At 44.2% G+C, this 16,520-nt stretch overlaps 1 protein-coding gene across 2 annotated transcripts; it reads left to right on the top strand.

The window, feature by feature from the left end:
• The first annotated feature begins 6,005 nt into the window (after nucleotides 1-6,005).
• LOC120405502 (neuropeptide-like protein C4orf48 homolog) lies at nucleotides 6,006-16,302 on the top strand. Of its 2 annotated transcripts, XR_005598600.1 has the most exons (5): nucleotides 6,006-6,089; nucleotides 8,761-8,905; nucleotides 11,694-11,782; nucleotides 13,850-14,031; nucleotides 15,915-16,302. XR_005598600.1 is itself a non-coding variant. In XM_039539128.1 (4 exons), the coding sequence occupies exons 1-4, from the start codon at nucleotides 6,006-6,008 to the stop codon at nucleotides 15,984-15,986; spliced, it is 390 nt and encodes a 129-aa protein (XP_039395062.1). In that variant the 3' UTR covers nucleotides 15,987-16,302. The 2 variants fall into 2 exon arrangements, 1 of the variants encoding a protein (XP_039395062.1); XM_039539128.1 differs by lacking the exon at nucleotides 13,850-14,031.
• The last annotated feature ends 218 nt before the right edge of the window (nucleotides 16,303-16,520 follow it).

Below are 16,520 nucleotides of genomic sequence, written 5' to 3'. Positions count from 1 at the left end.
ATTGTACTGTAACTCTTGAAAGGTGGCAGTATTGTGACAGCAAAATTAGCATATCACAAGTGTTCCATTAGCACAGACATGGCAAGAATATGTGCTCTGAAAAATAAGAGCTTTTAACCCCCCCACAACCTCTTTCCTCTTTACCCTGATGCAATTTCCAAGGTGCAGTCGGAAAGCTAGTTAAAAGAAATCTCCCTTCTGAGATGAGATTGTTCTGTGGGGATGAAAACCCAGAGATGTCTGCACAGAACAGTTGCCTTGAAATTAGAAAAACATCTAGGAAACAGAAAGCTTTGTATTTTTGTCTTCTTTTCTTTGACACAGGGAGTGGCCATTAGGACTACAGCTTTGCACGATCGAGGGGATTTAAGTATGCCCTAAAAATAATAATGAAATGTACTGTGAAATCCCAGCATACATGTTTGTTGGGAACTCTATTCCAATGCATAGCTTTTCAACTTGCAGGTTGTGAACTGGACTCCGTGTCTATCTGGCCCATGTCTAGGGTTCCTAGGCAGTATGGTAATACAAATAAATAGTTATATTAATAATAATAGAGCTGTGTGAGTAACAGATTTTTCACTAGCAATTTCAAAATACTGAAAAATATTTGTTTGGATCAACATAACATTGACACCTTTCAGAATTTTTAGTGAATCAAAAAGTCAGAGACAAAAAAAGTAGTTTCAGGGTGAACAAAATGTTTTGTTTCAGTGTTGACCATTTTTAAAGGATGTTGAGTGTTTTAAATTAAATTGAAGGAAATTTCTGAACAAAATTGTTTTGAACTGAAAAACTGAAACAGTGTTACCTTTTCTGAGTTGTTTTTGTAACAAAAATAATTTGGCAACGTTAGCGCAAATTTGTAAAATGTTTCAGTATAACCAAATCTTCATTTATTTATTTATTTATTTTTTGCTGAAAAAACTTTCAGGGGAAAATTTTTGACCAGCGCTGGTTGTGATCACCTGGCCCATTCTGGATGGGTGTTCCTGGGGTGGAAAAGGCAGGTCGTTAGTATGGAAAAGTTGGAGAAAAATTTTCTCTATGGCACAGGTGCCTTTCTTAAGGCATCCCCAGGATACTCTAAATCTGAAGCAAATAGCAGAGGTGACTTTCATTCTGTTGAGCTTGAAACTGTAGCCACCAGCGCTGAGCTCATGGTGTTGTAATATAACATTACTAAATTTATTTAAAATAAAATAAAAGGCTACAATCCCAATTTGTATAAATGTCTATCTACCTATCTCAGTGTTTGTTTTCACTGCCTCCCATCACTGTCTGAGTGCCTTCCATGTAAAACTGATAGCAATAGTGAAGTCCTCAGGGTAATCATGTGGCTTTGAAAATCAGGGATGTTCCTTTTTTTCTGAGTCCCTCTCCATGTCCCTGTCTGTTTTACAGAAGCAGTGTATTACAAACCCCAGCAGACTGGCTGCATGAAGGATCTGCCAGGCCGCTGAACTGGTGAAATTAACAGCTGTCTGAGTGAGCACATACTAACCTTAGGGACCACTTCTAGATCTGCCATATAGTAATGTTCCCACCCTGCCCCCTTATGCACTTCCCATGATTCTCCTGCTGCTCCACAAGAAGTCAGGTCTCTGAGGAGGCTGAGAATCTTGACACCTCTGAATGACAGCCTACAGGCAGCTCAGCTGCACTCACTGCCACCACATGCATGCATGCACTGCAGGTGAGCTCCAGGTTTTGGTAGGGTGTCAAGACCAGAGTGGGGAATGAAAGGGATCAAGGTGGGAGACAAAGGACTAAGAGTGAATGTGTGAGAGAGAATGAAAATGTGTGGCAGAGGGAGAGAGAAAACTAGGGAGACAAGAGGAAAGGAGCAGAGGTAAAGCAAAAAGACAGAGGTACAGAAGAGGCACCCCTTTCTTTTCCTGTCTTTCTTAGCTTCCTAGAACCTGCAGGGCTGGAACCTGGGGGTTCTGGGCTGCTGATGCCTCCACATCACCATAGAAGGCTTAGGTTGGGTTCTTATGGGAGGACCCTGCGAGGCTGGGCTGGGCGGGAAGTACCACCCAGCAGGACCTGAGTGGCAGCCTCTCACAGCCCCCTGACTGGCCAATACCAGTACATAAACCAGGAAGCCGTGATGGGAAGCTGTCTGAGCAACAGCTCAGACCCCTGCTTGCAATCGACCCTGCTTTGTCCTTGACTTCACTCTTAGATTGCTGTCTGTAACCTGGTGCCCAACCCTGATCTCCTGCCTGCCTCCTGGCACCTGGCTCTCGGTTCACCCTCTGGCCTGTCTTGGACTCTGGCCTCCCGGGGCCTGACTCCTGCTCCAACCACTAAGTCTGACTGCCCATGTCCTGGTCATGACACAGCTGACAAACCCTCCTCTGCACATCTCAGCCCCCCCTAAAAAGTGTCTGTAAATTCTTTCACTGGGACAAGTGTCCCGGCTTTTCACTTTGAAAATCTGTCTGTCCTCTAAATGACCTGCTTTTATTTTGAAACATAAATCCTGTCTCAAGCTATTAAATGTTGGATCTGTGCAACTCCGGCTCAGGCAACTCTGTGTTTCTGAGGGATCGTTCTGATGTTTTGGTGTGCAGACTCACCCATCAGACTGCCGGGCTTAAGGCTTTTGGACAGTTCTGGATTCCAGTGGTAACAGTGAAAAGCCTGAGAATTTTCCTTGGTTCACTGAAGTTTGAGTGTCTAAAAACAGTATTCTGCATTAATCACGGTAATAGGGCAATGCACAGCACAACAATGGGGTGGAGTGCATCTCCTGCAGCACATCCCTCGCCTGCACCACTTCCCACTGCCCCCATTGGCCTGGGACGGCAAACCACAGCCAGTGGGAGCCGCGTTCAGGTAACCCTGGCGAGCCACGTGCCAGAGGTTGCTGACCCCTGGCATAAAGATTAAGGATAATGTATTCCAACTTGAGTGTATAAATCTAGGTACTTAAATCCATATTTAGGTCCCACAAGGAAAGTGACTTGCTGCCAGAGGTATAGAGTACCTGCAGTTCCCTTTGAAGTCAATGAAATCTGCAGGCATTCAGCATCTCTGTGGCTTTAGGTGTCTAACTTTAGGCAGACTAGTTAGGAAAAAAAATTGGTCTTTGTGAGTCTGCACTGGATGTGAGCCCATTCTTAATATGGTACTTGAACCCAGGACATTTAAGGCCTCGAATGGTTCCAGATGAGCTGTACTCTCCGTGACACTGAATGCGGAAACCAGAGTGCCTCTGTCACTAACAGGAGAATCATTTCTAAAATTATTAATGAGAAACATCTTGAGGAAAGGTTTTGGTTATTTAACTGCTGTCCAGCCAAGTTGGGCCTGTTCTGGGAATAAACAGAAGGCTTCGTTTCTCCGTCTGGTTACTCTGACACTTCTCCTGAGCATTAAAGTGGGGAGCGGGAGATTAGATGTTTGCTTCATGAGGAATTCATAGGACAATGTAGTGACCATTAAGCTGTTTGATATTATTAGTCAGTATTTGTGTTATGGCAGCCCCTGAAGTCCCCAGTCAGTGCTCAGGGCCTCATTGTGCTGTGTGTGGTCCGGTCCCAAGTGAAAATTTAGTCTCTGCCCTAGAGCGTTCACACTCTGGGATTACTACATGGGGTCGGAATGCAGAGAAGGGTGTGGAAGGGTGAGATACCCGTGTGATCAGCCGATTTGCATAAAAATCAGTAGTTCCAGCCAGCCATTTCCCCAGCCACTGCCAGAGAGCAGTATTTTGGAGTCGTCCTGGCAGAGGAAAACGTTAGAGGGATTTGATGGGAAGACATAGTCAGGGCCGGCTCCAGGCACCAGCCGAGCAAGCTCGTGCTTGGGGCGGCAGATTCTAAGGGGCGGCTTCCCTCCAATCCTTTTTTTTTTTTTTTTGGTTTGCCGCTCTGGCCGCCCTATCGGGGGCGGCAGCGTGGGGAAGGGGAGCGCCCTGCTGGGAGCAGGCTGCACACTCTGTCTGCAGGTGGTGCGGTGGGAGGGGCTGCGTGGCGAGCGCCCTGGCTGAAGGAAGCCCTGGCTGCCCCCTCTTCTCTCTCTTTCCCCCCCGTTCTCTCCCCTTCCCCCTACTAGCCGGGGCACGCACTCCACTGCCCGGGGCATGTCTGCAGTGCAGGGAGTCCCCCTGCACCCTGGCTCCGGCCTCCCCGCACATTTTGTTTGTTTTTTTGCTTGGGGCGGCAAAAAAGCCAGAGCAGACCATGGACATAGCAGTAGCTTTACAAGGAGAATTTCCCTTGATTAAAGGGCATTGTGAGAGAGAGCATAAAAGTACCTGAGGGAGACATGATAGAGGCTGTCAGAACTGGTGACGTGAAGGTGGAACCAGAGGTCTCCCTTGTGACAGAATACTATACTAGATATGATAGGTGGGCTGGTGTCAAATGGTGAAAGGCGTTAGAGGTGAAGAGAAGATGTTTGTGTTTGCAGTGAAGAATGGGGAGCCAGTGGAGGGACTCGAGGAGCAGAGGGGTGTGGTCAGAGCACTGAGCCAGGCAGATGAACCTAGCAGCAGGATTATGAATGGATTTGAGCCAGGCAAGGCTGGAGCCGTAAAGGCCAAAGAGAAAGGGATTCTAGTAGTTGAGGCATGAAATGCTAAGGGTCTGCACAAGAGGGGTGGCAGTGCAGACAGGCAAGGCCAGAGCTTTGAAATCTTATGCAGGAAGGCGTGACAAGACTTGCACACAGCCTAGATGTGGGGGTCTAAAGGGTCAAGTTAAAGATGACACCCAGATTAATGGGCCTGAGTAACTGGGAGGAGGCTGATGTGGTTCACAGTGATAAGGGAAGTGGGGAGATGGGAGCACTTGGGAGGAAAGATCGAAAGCTGAATTTTGGCCATGTTGAGTTTCAGATGATGGCTGGACATGCACAAGGCACGAAAGACAGGTCATAAGGGGTTGGATGGAAGGAGAATGGTCCTGAATAAAGAGGCAGATCTGTGAGGCATTGATATATTAAATATCTTAACTAGCCAGATCCTGTAATCTGCACTCAGGCAAAATTATGCTCAGTCTTGCTAGTTGTAAAGTGTGTTCTCTACCAAATACTCTTCTTCTTCTTCCCCTTGCATAGTAATGTATAGGGGTGATATTATTATTATTTATTAATAATAATATTTTCTTCTCATTTTTTAAAGCACAATCCTTGCCCCAAAGAATTTACAATCCCAAGAGCATTTTAAAGGAAAAATGTGTCAGTCAGCACTTTGCTTGTGAGCGTGTGAATTTCTGCTCATGAAAGAAAGGGATTGTAGGCCTGCTCCTGCATGCTGCTGAGTGCCCTCAGTGGGAGTTGGGAGCACTCAGCACCTCACAGGCTTGGGTTCCTACTGAATTGGCTAAAACCAAGAACAGAGCAAGGGTTCCCTTCATAGCTCTGCCAGTGCATCTCAGTCCTGACCCTCACCTCTGCTATGCCCATCCTTCTGAAACAGGGACTGCCGAACATGCCGCATGGTGTGGATGTCTCATGATGTGGCAAATGTGCACAAAAAGGCAAAGATTGAATCCAGGAAACTTAATCTTACTTCTGAAAAAAAGTGTTTAATCCACAACTTTCTATCACCATGATACATTCTGCAAGTATATGTTCTAAATCGAGCAATGCATCACCATGTATGGCTCCAAGGCTATGAGAGGGGAGCAGAGGTGCTGGCTCTGGGGCAGGGAGGCATAGATAAAGTTCTTACTCTGATACGTTCAGTGCCTCCAGTCTTGCTAATTCTTCTGCCTCTTCACGTCCAGTGGTTGGGATTGCAAAACTGGAGAAACTTCCTGGGAACCAGGCTTGGGTGATTACAGACCCTTTAACTGGCCGTGCCAGACAAACCCTCTTGAGTGGGGAGGTGTAGCTAATCTTAACAGCTTTAAACAGAAACTTCCCACATAAGACTGAGCCATAGCCTGTTCCTCTTTAAATCGTGCCTCTGTGCTCTGCACTGTTGCTATGGAAGATCCTTCACCATAGTAATAACCTCTTTCAGGGAAGGTTAAAAAGAAGCAGTGCACATGCTCAGAGATGCTTTTTCTTGTTCTGTTGGCAGTTTGCAGCGGCCATGTCAAAGAGACCATCACAAAGACAAGAGAAATCAGGTACTAATATACACATTTCATTTGTGGGATGGGGTGACAGGCCATGCTTAGATTTTTATCAACTGTCGGTTGCAAAGGCAGAGGCAGGCAACGCTTGAAAGCATGTTGTGCTTATGCTATTTTCTGTTCAAAAACCTAACAGTCACTTAGATGTGGTGTGAGACAACTAATGCCCCAAGGGAATGTTTCTTTTACAGATTTCAGAGTAGCAGCTGTGTTAGTCTGTATCTGCAAAAAGAACAGGAGTACTTGTGGCACTTTAGAGACTAACAAATTTATCTGAGCATAAGCTTTCGTGGGCTACAGCCCACTTCATCGGATGCATGCAGTGGATAATACAGTAGGAAGATATATATATATATATATACACAGAGAACATGAAACAATGGGTGTTACCATACACACTCTAACGAGAGTGATCAGTTAAGGTGAGTATTTGCTTCAGGTTGGGGGGCTGTCTGTAAGCGAGGATTGGCCTGTTGCCCAAGATATGTGAGAGTGATGGATCATCCTTCAGGATAGATTGTAGGTTCTTGATGATATGCTGGAGAGGTTTTAGTTGGGGGCTGGTAATAGCTCACCTTAACTAATCACTCTCGTTAGAGTGTGTATGGTAACACCCATTGTTTCATGTTCTTTTTCTATATATTTATCTTCCTACTGTATTTTCCACTGCATGCATCTGATGAAGTGGCCTGTAGCCCAGTAAAGCTTATGCTCAAATAAATCTGTTAGTCTCTAAGGTGACACAAGTACTCCTGTTCTTTTTTCTTTTACAGAGGGGATCATTAAAAAGCTGAGCTGGGGCTGGGAATGAACATGTCTCAGGTGCCCTGAAAAAGTTTACCTGGGCACCTGCTTCATTTGCCTCACTGGTGCTGAAGCTTCAGCATGAGATTACAGGAATTAGCTTCTTGTTCATGATGCTCCTGTGCAGCTAAAGGCACTTTAGATGTAAATGGCACTATCCTAATTTGCTGTTTCAGGAGGACACTCTCCTTTTGCTGTATCTCATTGCAAGAACTAGGATTTGACTGGACTTGTTTTCACTTGGATCACTACTGATAAAAAGAAAACCACCTCTTTTTTTGTGCTGTTAATGCTCTTACTAAAGTTTACTTTGTTAGTAAAGATAACGAAGACAGGCAAAGGGAATCAATAAATGCACACAGTGTCTCAGTTCTTTTGTTGAAAGAATTACATAAGGGACCCGTTTTTTTTTCTTTCTAAAACTGGCCTCCTGATTTAGTGGCTGCAAAATGTACACGTCTGCCCACTGTAAATTTACACTACGACTGGGGATTTGTGCATGGAGCACAGATGATTGCACATAACAGTACTCCTTTGCAGGCCCAGCTGCCAATTTGCATATGCAGCAGGTGTTCATGCAACATTTGCAGATTCATCTCAGTTGCCAGGCTTTGCAAATGTGGCCCTGCAGTTGTCTAAACAGCAGGTTTATTCCCTTATGTTTCTGTTGCAATATGAGGAAAACCACCTCTTCTGACTGGGAAATGTAGACTGTACTGTATAATGCTGTATTCCAGCATCACATCCAGAGCACAAGGATTCAACATTCTTATGCAACATTTTTACTCATTGTTAATATTTAAAAATTAGAAAAAGAACAGACAACTCATCCTCCTGCCTTCCTGTGCTCTGCTAATGAGAATCTGCACTCTCTGGATATGGAATTTATTTTAATCTTGTTACTGCTTAGAACGGAGTAAGTTTTTTTTTCTTTGCCTGCGTTTGAATGTACAGCAACTGGTCCCAGTATACAATGCTCCATCTTGAGCTAAGCAACTTATCTACTTGGCTGAAGATGAAACACTGCCTACGAGAGCTGATAGTGTTCACAGGCTTCATCTTTGTATTCAGATGAGGTAGCCTTGGATCAGGCTGTCCAGCGCTTCCGGCCATGCTTTGGCCATCTCTGGTGTACAGGAACAAATGGATGACAATACGTGAAGGTCTGAAAACCAAGCAGGGGTCAGAGGAGAGACAAAGGGGAATAATTCATGTCAAGAAACAAACGGCTGGGTTTGTTTTAGTTGTGACCAGTGACTATGCCTATGGTTCTATGGGCTGGGGTTTAAGAAAAGCCTCTTCTTCTGCATGAAGGAAGCTGCGTGAAACTAGCTTCTGTGATTTGTTTAGTTGCAAAGTAATTATAAAATTAGTTTTCGTTTTGCAGGTATATGCGAAAAGATGGTACATTAAAAATGCGAGAGAGAGAGCACTTTTCATCTCTCGGTTCAAATGCAAATCAGCTTGGTAGCAGAGCTGCACAAATTCCCAGGGGTTAGCAATGACCCAGCCATTGCTGGTTTGGGTTGGTGTTAAAATAGGACAAGTATCAGCATCACAAAGCTGGCACCATCGTTAGCAATCTCAGCAGAGAGGCCAGAGACTGACTGAGCCATGGCAACTGAATTTCCGTCTCATTCCTACAAGAAGTCCCTCTAGGCCAGGTTTGAGGCCCATGAGTGGAGTGGGGTGAAGAACTTTGCTCTGCCACTGTCCATGCTGTACCTGTTCTGTAGCTAAAGAGAGGAATTTAATCTCCAGGACGGTCAGTCTTGTAACTATCATGAACATTACAGACAAAAAGGGGTTATTTTACAGAACCCAATGTTTCTCACTAACTTGTTTATTGCCCCTAATAAAGGAAGAAGCGCCAATTAGCAGGATGCTGACTCCTTGTCTCCTAAGAAGAGTGGTCTTCCTGGTTCCTTTAATATTTGTAGTTGTGCTGCTCACCATGGAGCCCATTAAAGCCGACGAAGAAGCAGGAACAACAATCCCAGCTGAAAGTATGTACTGCCCTGTATACTGGTTATCTCATAACTGTACATGAGTGTAAACACAGATTTAATGCTGCAGCATTTACAGGTGTTTAAAGATCATCTTAGTTCAACCAGTCCTGGAAACGTCATGTTTTCATTGCACTAGATGAAAATCTTCATAACATATTGTGTACTCCCTCCCTCAGTCCCACAGTGGCTTCTGGATCACATTCGTCCTCCCCATTCACTCATCCAGGGCACCTCACTGCTCTGCACCTTCCTGCACTTCTTCAGTCCTACCCCTACCCTGCTTACACGCTGTACTCTGCCAGTGTGGCACACCTTGATGCCCCATTCTCCATCCCCTACATTTGGAGCGTCCTCTCTGGTCCTGTGTTCCATGCAATTATAATCTCCACCTTTATATGGATCCTCAAGGATCACTTCTTTCCACCAACAATGCCCTCACAGGTGCCTTCATGCTGGGTACTATCCCCCAAACCTAATATAGTACAAATTCTCTTCAATTAAAAAAACGAATGAACAGGATACCGAAATAATAATAAGCACATCTCATAATCTTTCATGATCACAATCTCCATCCTCCCATTTCCCTCCCTTTGTGTATAGACAGCCGTTGAGCTGTGATGAGTCTAATTTACATTATGAATTACTTGGAACAAGGACCCATCATTTTATTTGTCTGGAAAGTGCCATCCTCACCTCTGGTTCTATGTATCTAAGAAATAATAATAGCAAAATTAGATTAAGAAATATACTAGAACATTCAGAGATTAACTCTTTAAATATATTTTTATATGTTTCTCCTTTTATTCAGCTACAGCTGAATAGTTTGGAGTGTTTCTTTTCTCAGGCAGGCAGACTTTTAAAGGATTTTGAAAATTCATCTTTCCTTATTAGCAGGCAGACTTCATGTTGTAGGATCCAGCTCCAGTTTATCAAAAGTGTGTGGAAATCAGTCACGGTGGTTGCACAACAGGCTGAAGGTCACTGCAGCCTCACTCTAGTTCTTTCCTTGTCTCTACTCAACTTCAGAGCGCTGACTGGCCCCAAGTCCTGAACGTCTCATTTGAGCAAATCTCCCAGTGAAGTAATCAAAGATGCATAGAAATTAAGAGGCAAGTGAGAGCGTGTGGAATGCCAATAATAGTTGATTTTAGAGCATATTAGTATCATTGCGTTATCTGTCCTGTCTCTGAATTGCTGATGTTTATAATATATAGTTTCTAGTTGGATGAAGATCTGGCCATGGTCATCCACATCCTTGTGACCTGCAGCTTGGATTAGTTAGACCAGAGAACACAAACCTTAAAAATGCTGCAATTAGTTCAGCAGGCAGCAGCCCACATTCTCAGCGACCCCAGACACTAGGAGCACCTCGGTACACTGCTCACTACAATGGCTCCCCATGAAATAATGCGTCAGATTCAACGTCTCAGGTCTTCACATTGACCCAAACTCTGTGTGATGATGATCTCAGATGCATTCCATTAAACTGTCCATTTCAAGCTCATGACAGCTGGAAACAGGACTTTCTTGGGAACAGGTCCAAGGCTTTGGAGGTCTGTGGTTTGTAACCTATCATTTAAATCAGCTTCTGTACCAAATGACTGGAGGATAGCTAATGTGATGCCAATTTTTAAAAAGGGCTCCAGAGGTGATCCTGGCAATTACAGGCCAGTAAGCCTGACTTCAGTACCGGGCAAACTGCTTGAAACTATAGTAAAGAACAGAATTGTCAGGCACATAGATGAACTTAATTTGTTGGGGAAAGTCAACGTGGTTTTTTTAAAGGGAAATCATGCCTCACCATCTACTAGAATTATTTGAAGGGGTCAACAAGCATGTGGACAAGGGGGATCTAGTGGATATAGTGTACTTAGATTTTCAGAAAGCCTTTAGCAATGTCCCCCACCAAAGGCTCTTAAGCAAAGTAAGCAGTCATGGGATAAGAGGGAAGGTCCTCTCATGGATCAGTAACTGGTTAAAAGATAAGAAATAAATACAGACTAACACGGCTACCACTCTGAAACCTTTCAGAGCAAAGGGGAAGCAGAAAACTCACTACTTCAATTTATCAGAGGGGTAGCCGTGTTAGTCTGGTTCTGTAGAAGCAGCAAAGAATCCTGTGGCACCTTATAGACTAACAGACGTCTGTTAGTCTATAAGGTGCCACAGGATTCTTTGCTGCTTCTACTTCAATTTAGCAATCCCACAGCAACTAAAACAGTAACAAAGAAGAGAGGAAGGAAAGGGAAGAAAGGAAGACATGGCAATAGTTTGTACAGCACCTAGCACAACGGGGGTCCTGATCTATGACTGGCTCTGCCAGGAATTACCTCCATACAAATAGTAACTAATTAATAAGATGAAGAAAAGGAAAGAACAGGGGAAAAGAGGAAAAATAATCTTAAAAAAAATCGACTTACTAAAACATAGTCCAAACTGCCTCAGGCAGAAGTGAGAAGAATATTAGACCTCCTAACTTTATTTTTTATTATGAATTCTTTTTGAGGAATTCAGATACTAGGATCATAGGCATGGTATAAAAACATGAATGGACAGATTGATTTACTTCCTGGACTTTCACTTTCAGCTTTTCACGTCTCTTAAATCACAGTATTCATTCTCTGCTTTTCTAAGCTAGCTACCCAATAGCGGTAGTGGATGTTCCTGTTGCTGCCTTGCATGTTGTCTCTTGGAAGGGCCTGATTCAGTAAAAAGTCATAATCATTCCCTTTGATTACTATTTCATGCCATTTAGGAATGTCTCTCTACTAAAACTCTTCCCTAGGTCGCCCCTGTGTTGATTGCCATGCATTTGAATTCATGCAGAGGGCCTTGCAGGATTTAAAGAAGACTGCGTATAATCTAGACACACGGGTAAGGAGGCATTGGACTTTTTTGTTATATGACAAAGTTGTTTTGCTTAGAAGTGGGTAAAATTGATAGATTTTTTTGTTTGGGGCAATATCAAACTACTGTACATATCTGTTCTCGAGGGATGGTGTTGGGCAATATCTGTTCATTGCTCAGGATAATAGACTCATAGACTTTAAGGCCAGAAGGGACCATTATGCAGGCCACAGAATCTCACTCATCCACTTCTATAACAAACCCCTAACCTATGTCTGAGCCATTGAAGTCCTCAAATTGTGGTTTGAAGACCTCAAGGTGCAGAGAATCCTCCAGCAAGTGACCCGTGCCCCATGCTGCAGAGGAAGGCGAAAAACCTCCAGGGCCTCTGCCAATCTGCCCTGGAGGAAAATTCCTTCCCCACCCCAAATATGGCGATCAGTTAAACCCTGATCTTGTGGGTTTCACCAGCCAGCACCCAGGAAAGAATTCTCTGTAGTAACTCAGATCCCACCCCATCTAACATCCCATCACAGACCATTGGGCATATTTACCTGCTGATAATCAAAGATCAATTGCCAAATTAATTGCCAAAATTAGGCTATCCCATCATACCATCCCCTTCATAAACTTATCAAGCTTTGTCTTAAAGCTAGATATGTCTTTTGCCCCCACTACTCCCCTTGGAAGGCTGTTCCAGAACTTCACTCCTCTTAATAATAGCATGAGTTACCTAGCTTCCTCTTATTCAACGTATAAGACCATTGAGAGGATTAGTGAGGAGCGGTGGTCTGCACAGCTTTCAGTATTTTGATGACATCCCGCTCCATCCCTTTCCCTATTTCTATCTCACCCAGCTCAGTCAGTGCTACCAGCCCTTTGTCCAGTAGCTGGTTGGGGTTGGGGCAGGGATGAGAGCTAGTTGGCTGAAGCTCATTCTGGATAAGACTGAAGTGATGCTGGTAGGCTGGGGGAAAAGTATCAAAAAATATTCCAAGGATCATAACTTCCCCTCTTATTAAGAGTGTGTGTCTACCTGTTGTCACTAGAGCTTGCAGTCTGTGGATACTGTTGTCTCCAACTACTGTTAAACAGTAGCAGTGTCTAGGAAGGTTTTTTTTAGTCTTTGCCTAGCTAGGATGTTGAAAGTGTTTCTTTCAGATGCAAACCTTGCTACTGTGAGCTATACTTTTGTCCCCTCGATATTGCACTATTGAAATTCACTCCACTTAGGGCTGCACCTTAAACAACCTGGAAGCTTCTTCAAGTCCTAACTTAAACTGTAGTGCAGTGTTGCTATCTGCTGGTAAACACCTACCATGTTCCACCCTAGAGGTGGCTGTTTTTCAGTGGTAGGTGAAATAATCCCTGTGTTGTGCAATTTAAATACTGTGGGATGAAAGACACTATGTAAATATATTTAAATTACGTAAACCCAGTGAACATGCATGGTTTATCATCTAGCAGACATAAAATACCCCATTGTTGCATATGCACCATCAAAATGTACATAGACCATAGTAAGATCTTCATTTTCTGTATTTTTCATTCATGCAAATTTTTCAAAAGAAGCCTCCTAAAAATTTGAGCATTATATTGTCTGACATCTGATTTATATAAGCAAATGTTTTTACAGGTTTGGAAGCAAGAAAGCACATTGGCATTTTTAGAGATTGGTCTGAGGACCCTTTGAAAGTTGAGCCATAATGTTTGCAAAAAAAGGCAGCTGCAGGGATAAAGATACCCTGAAGATTTTACTATGTGTTTCAGCGAGGCCAAATTGGTGCACAGTAGATGTATTTATTAAGCAGGGTTGTTTATAAGAATACAAGTCAAATGTACGTCAGACTCCTCCAGGAATAAATTTGCTTAATGAATACATCTGCTGAGCATCACTAAAGCCAAAACTACATATTCATACCATGCTGAAATGTACCGGTACATCTTTCCTTTTGTTACAAGTATAGTTGAACCACTTCAGCAAGCAGAGCACTCAGCATCAGTTGATTATTCCCTGATACTCAGATTTCTGAAAGAGGAATAAAAAGTAGATCTGCCCTGCTCTGCTGGTTTCAAACTCCATTTTTTTTGCAGAGATTTCTCAGGACTGCTTCAAAAACCTCCACAGTGAATAAAGATTCTCAGCAGTTTCCCTGATGGGTTCTACACTGTCATGGTGACAGATACTACAGCAAAAAAAAAGTGGGGATGAATAAAAGAGAGAGAGACTGCAGAGAAGACTGAATTCTGAATTCTCTAAATTCACTTGACATTGGGTGGATATATTCTTATTTCTTCCCCTATTTTTTTTAAATTAAAGTTACTTGAAGCTATATTTACCTGAATAGCAGAGAGAAAATGAGGTGGGAGGGGAAGGGGATCAGCTGAGATGAATGCCAAGGACATGTACCATATATACTCATTCATATAGTTCAATGGTTTGTGTATTGGCCTGCTTAAACCCAGGGTTGTGAGTTCAATCCTTGAAGGGGCCATTTAGGGAACTGGGGTAAAAATCTGTCTGGGGATTGGTCCTGCTTTGAGCAGGGGGTTGGACTAGATGACCTCCTGAGGTCCCTTCCAACCCTGAGATTCTATAAGCTGAATTTTTTTAGTAAACAAGGGAAGCACCAGAGAAGGGGGTCGGCTTATGAACGGGTATAGAGAGGGAGAGGTGGGACACAGCTGCTCCCCCCCAACAGCACAGCCAGCATAGAGTATAGAGAGGTATAGAGAGGGAGAGGCAGCAGAGCCAGAAGGGAAGAGGCAGGGCCAGAGTCTCTCCGCTTCTGGCCACGCTGCTCTCCCCCCAGCCTCTGAAGCAGCTGCAGCTCCGGGGCTTGCAGGCTGCGGCTGCGCTGTCTGGCCCCACCCACCGGAGCAGGCTGCGGCCACGCCACCCAGCCTGCTGGAACATGCTGCGGCTGTGCCGCCCCGTCTGGCCCACCGGAGCAGGCTGCGTCAGTGCACCCCAGCCTGCCGGAGCAGCTCCAGCCAGACCAGAGACATCCTCCCCTGGCCCGCCCCAGCTAAGGTGGGAAGAGATGGGATGGGGAGAGTGTGGGGGTCCCGGGCTAGGTGTGGGGTAATGTGGGGGGTGGTCACCGGGGTTACTCCCCGACTCCCAGCTTTGGGCCCCCCCCCCCAAATTTCCCCACCAGTTGCTGTCCCGGCTCATCAGGGTAAGCAGCTGGCACGCCGGGACACTTTGTTTACTTAGGTTTACCTCCGTGCCTGCGGATGCTCAAGGTAAACAAACCATCTCGGCCCACCAGCAGCTTATCCTGATGGCCCGGGAGCCAAAGTTTGCCGACCCCTGAATTACAGGGTCGGCTTATGAATGGGTCATAAAAAATTTCCATTTTTACTTATCCATCTTGGGGGGTTCAGTTTATAAACTAACCGGCTTATGCAGGAGTTGAGGGTGGGAGGGGGAGGAGTTGATCAGCTGGGCCCGCGGACCCCCTGGCGTATCCTCGCGGACCTCCAGGGGTCTGTGGATCCCAGTTTGAGAAACTCCGCAGAGCATACTCCGCTCCAGAGCCTGGAATGGGCACCAGAAATGGTCACTGAAAATTATTTGCCCAGCTCTGCTCCTGATTCTTTTCATTGTCTGTTTCCCCTCTGAAATAAATGCAAAATTCTGATTTTAAAGTCCTCTCATATGCTGCATCTTGGATACATAAAATATTTCACCATCCCCAAATCCATCACTTCTGTTAAATAATATTTATACAAAAACACTGTCTTGTCCCCACACACTTCCCCTCAACCTGCTCTGACGCTCAGGGCACTACATTAAATGGGGTCATTATAAATACAAATTATTTTTAAAATGCACAATAATTATTTAAAATCTCTCGTGTACATTAGTGTTTTTAGTGTGAAACTAAATAAATAAAACCTAGAGTGTACCAGGTTCCTATATTTTGCAGATCATCACAGGAAGTGTTGCCATACTATGCTAATTTAATAGCCAAAGGCCTAATTACCATCTATAACTAAACAATATATCTGGTTTTTATTCTCAAGCCTCATCATGTAGAACCAAACTGATATCTCTTGTGACAAAAATAAAACAGACTTTTCTCTATGAGCTAATTAGTTTTAGAATTCTGACGCTCATTTTTTGATGTTTTTTTTCCCCCCTTCCTTGCAGACAGAAACACTGCTTCTTCAAGTGGAAAAGAGAACTCTGTGTGACTGTGTAACTGCAGACACACTGAACTGAACGCTGGAGAACAGCCAAAGAGTGTCACCCATTCAGCTGTTTTTTAAAACGCTGCTGTATGTAATACGGACAGCTGTGTGGACTTTGGAGTACATACTGCAGGCATGTAAGCCCCAGTGTAGTGAGGAAAGCAGGCGGGGAGTTTCTGTATGAGATGGTGGGGTGAAATGGTCTGTCTTATGCTTGTTTTCTCCAGTATGAAGGTGCTACTATTGTGGCTTGAATGATTGATCATATCAAGACAGAGCATTGCATGCTGGAATCTGTAGTCTCTGCAGGCTCTATCTCCATATTAAAGGTAATGGTAGTTGCAATCCATTCTGTTTATTTATAATGTAAATTTGGACCAGATTCAGCCAATTTGTAACTCTGTGGATTTCAAAGGTGCTACACTTGCTTATATCTGGACTGAATTTGGCCCTAAACAGGACTCCTGGGTCTCCTGGGAAGCTGTCGACTTGGTTGGAGAAAATATAGGTACCCCTGAATTAAATCATACACTGTCACTACCCACTTAGTGTCCCACTGTATCCA

This window comes from Mauremys reevesii, linkage group 5, assembly GCF_016161935.1.
Source record: "Mauremys reevesii isolate NIE-2019 linkage group 5, ASM1616193v1, whole genome shotgun sequence".
Lineage (NCBI taxonomy): Eukaryota > Metazoa > Chordata > Testudines > Geoemydidae > Mauremys > Mauremys reevesii.
The sequence above is the reverse complement of the archived record's forward strand: the minus strand, read 5'-3'. Positions and strand labels throughout refer to the sequence as shown.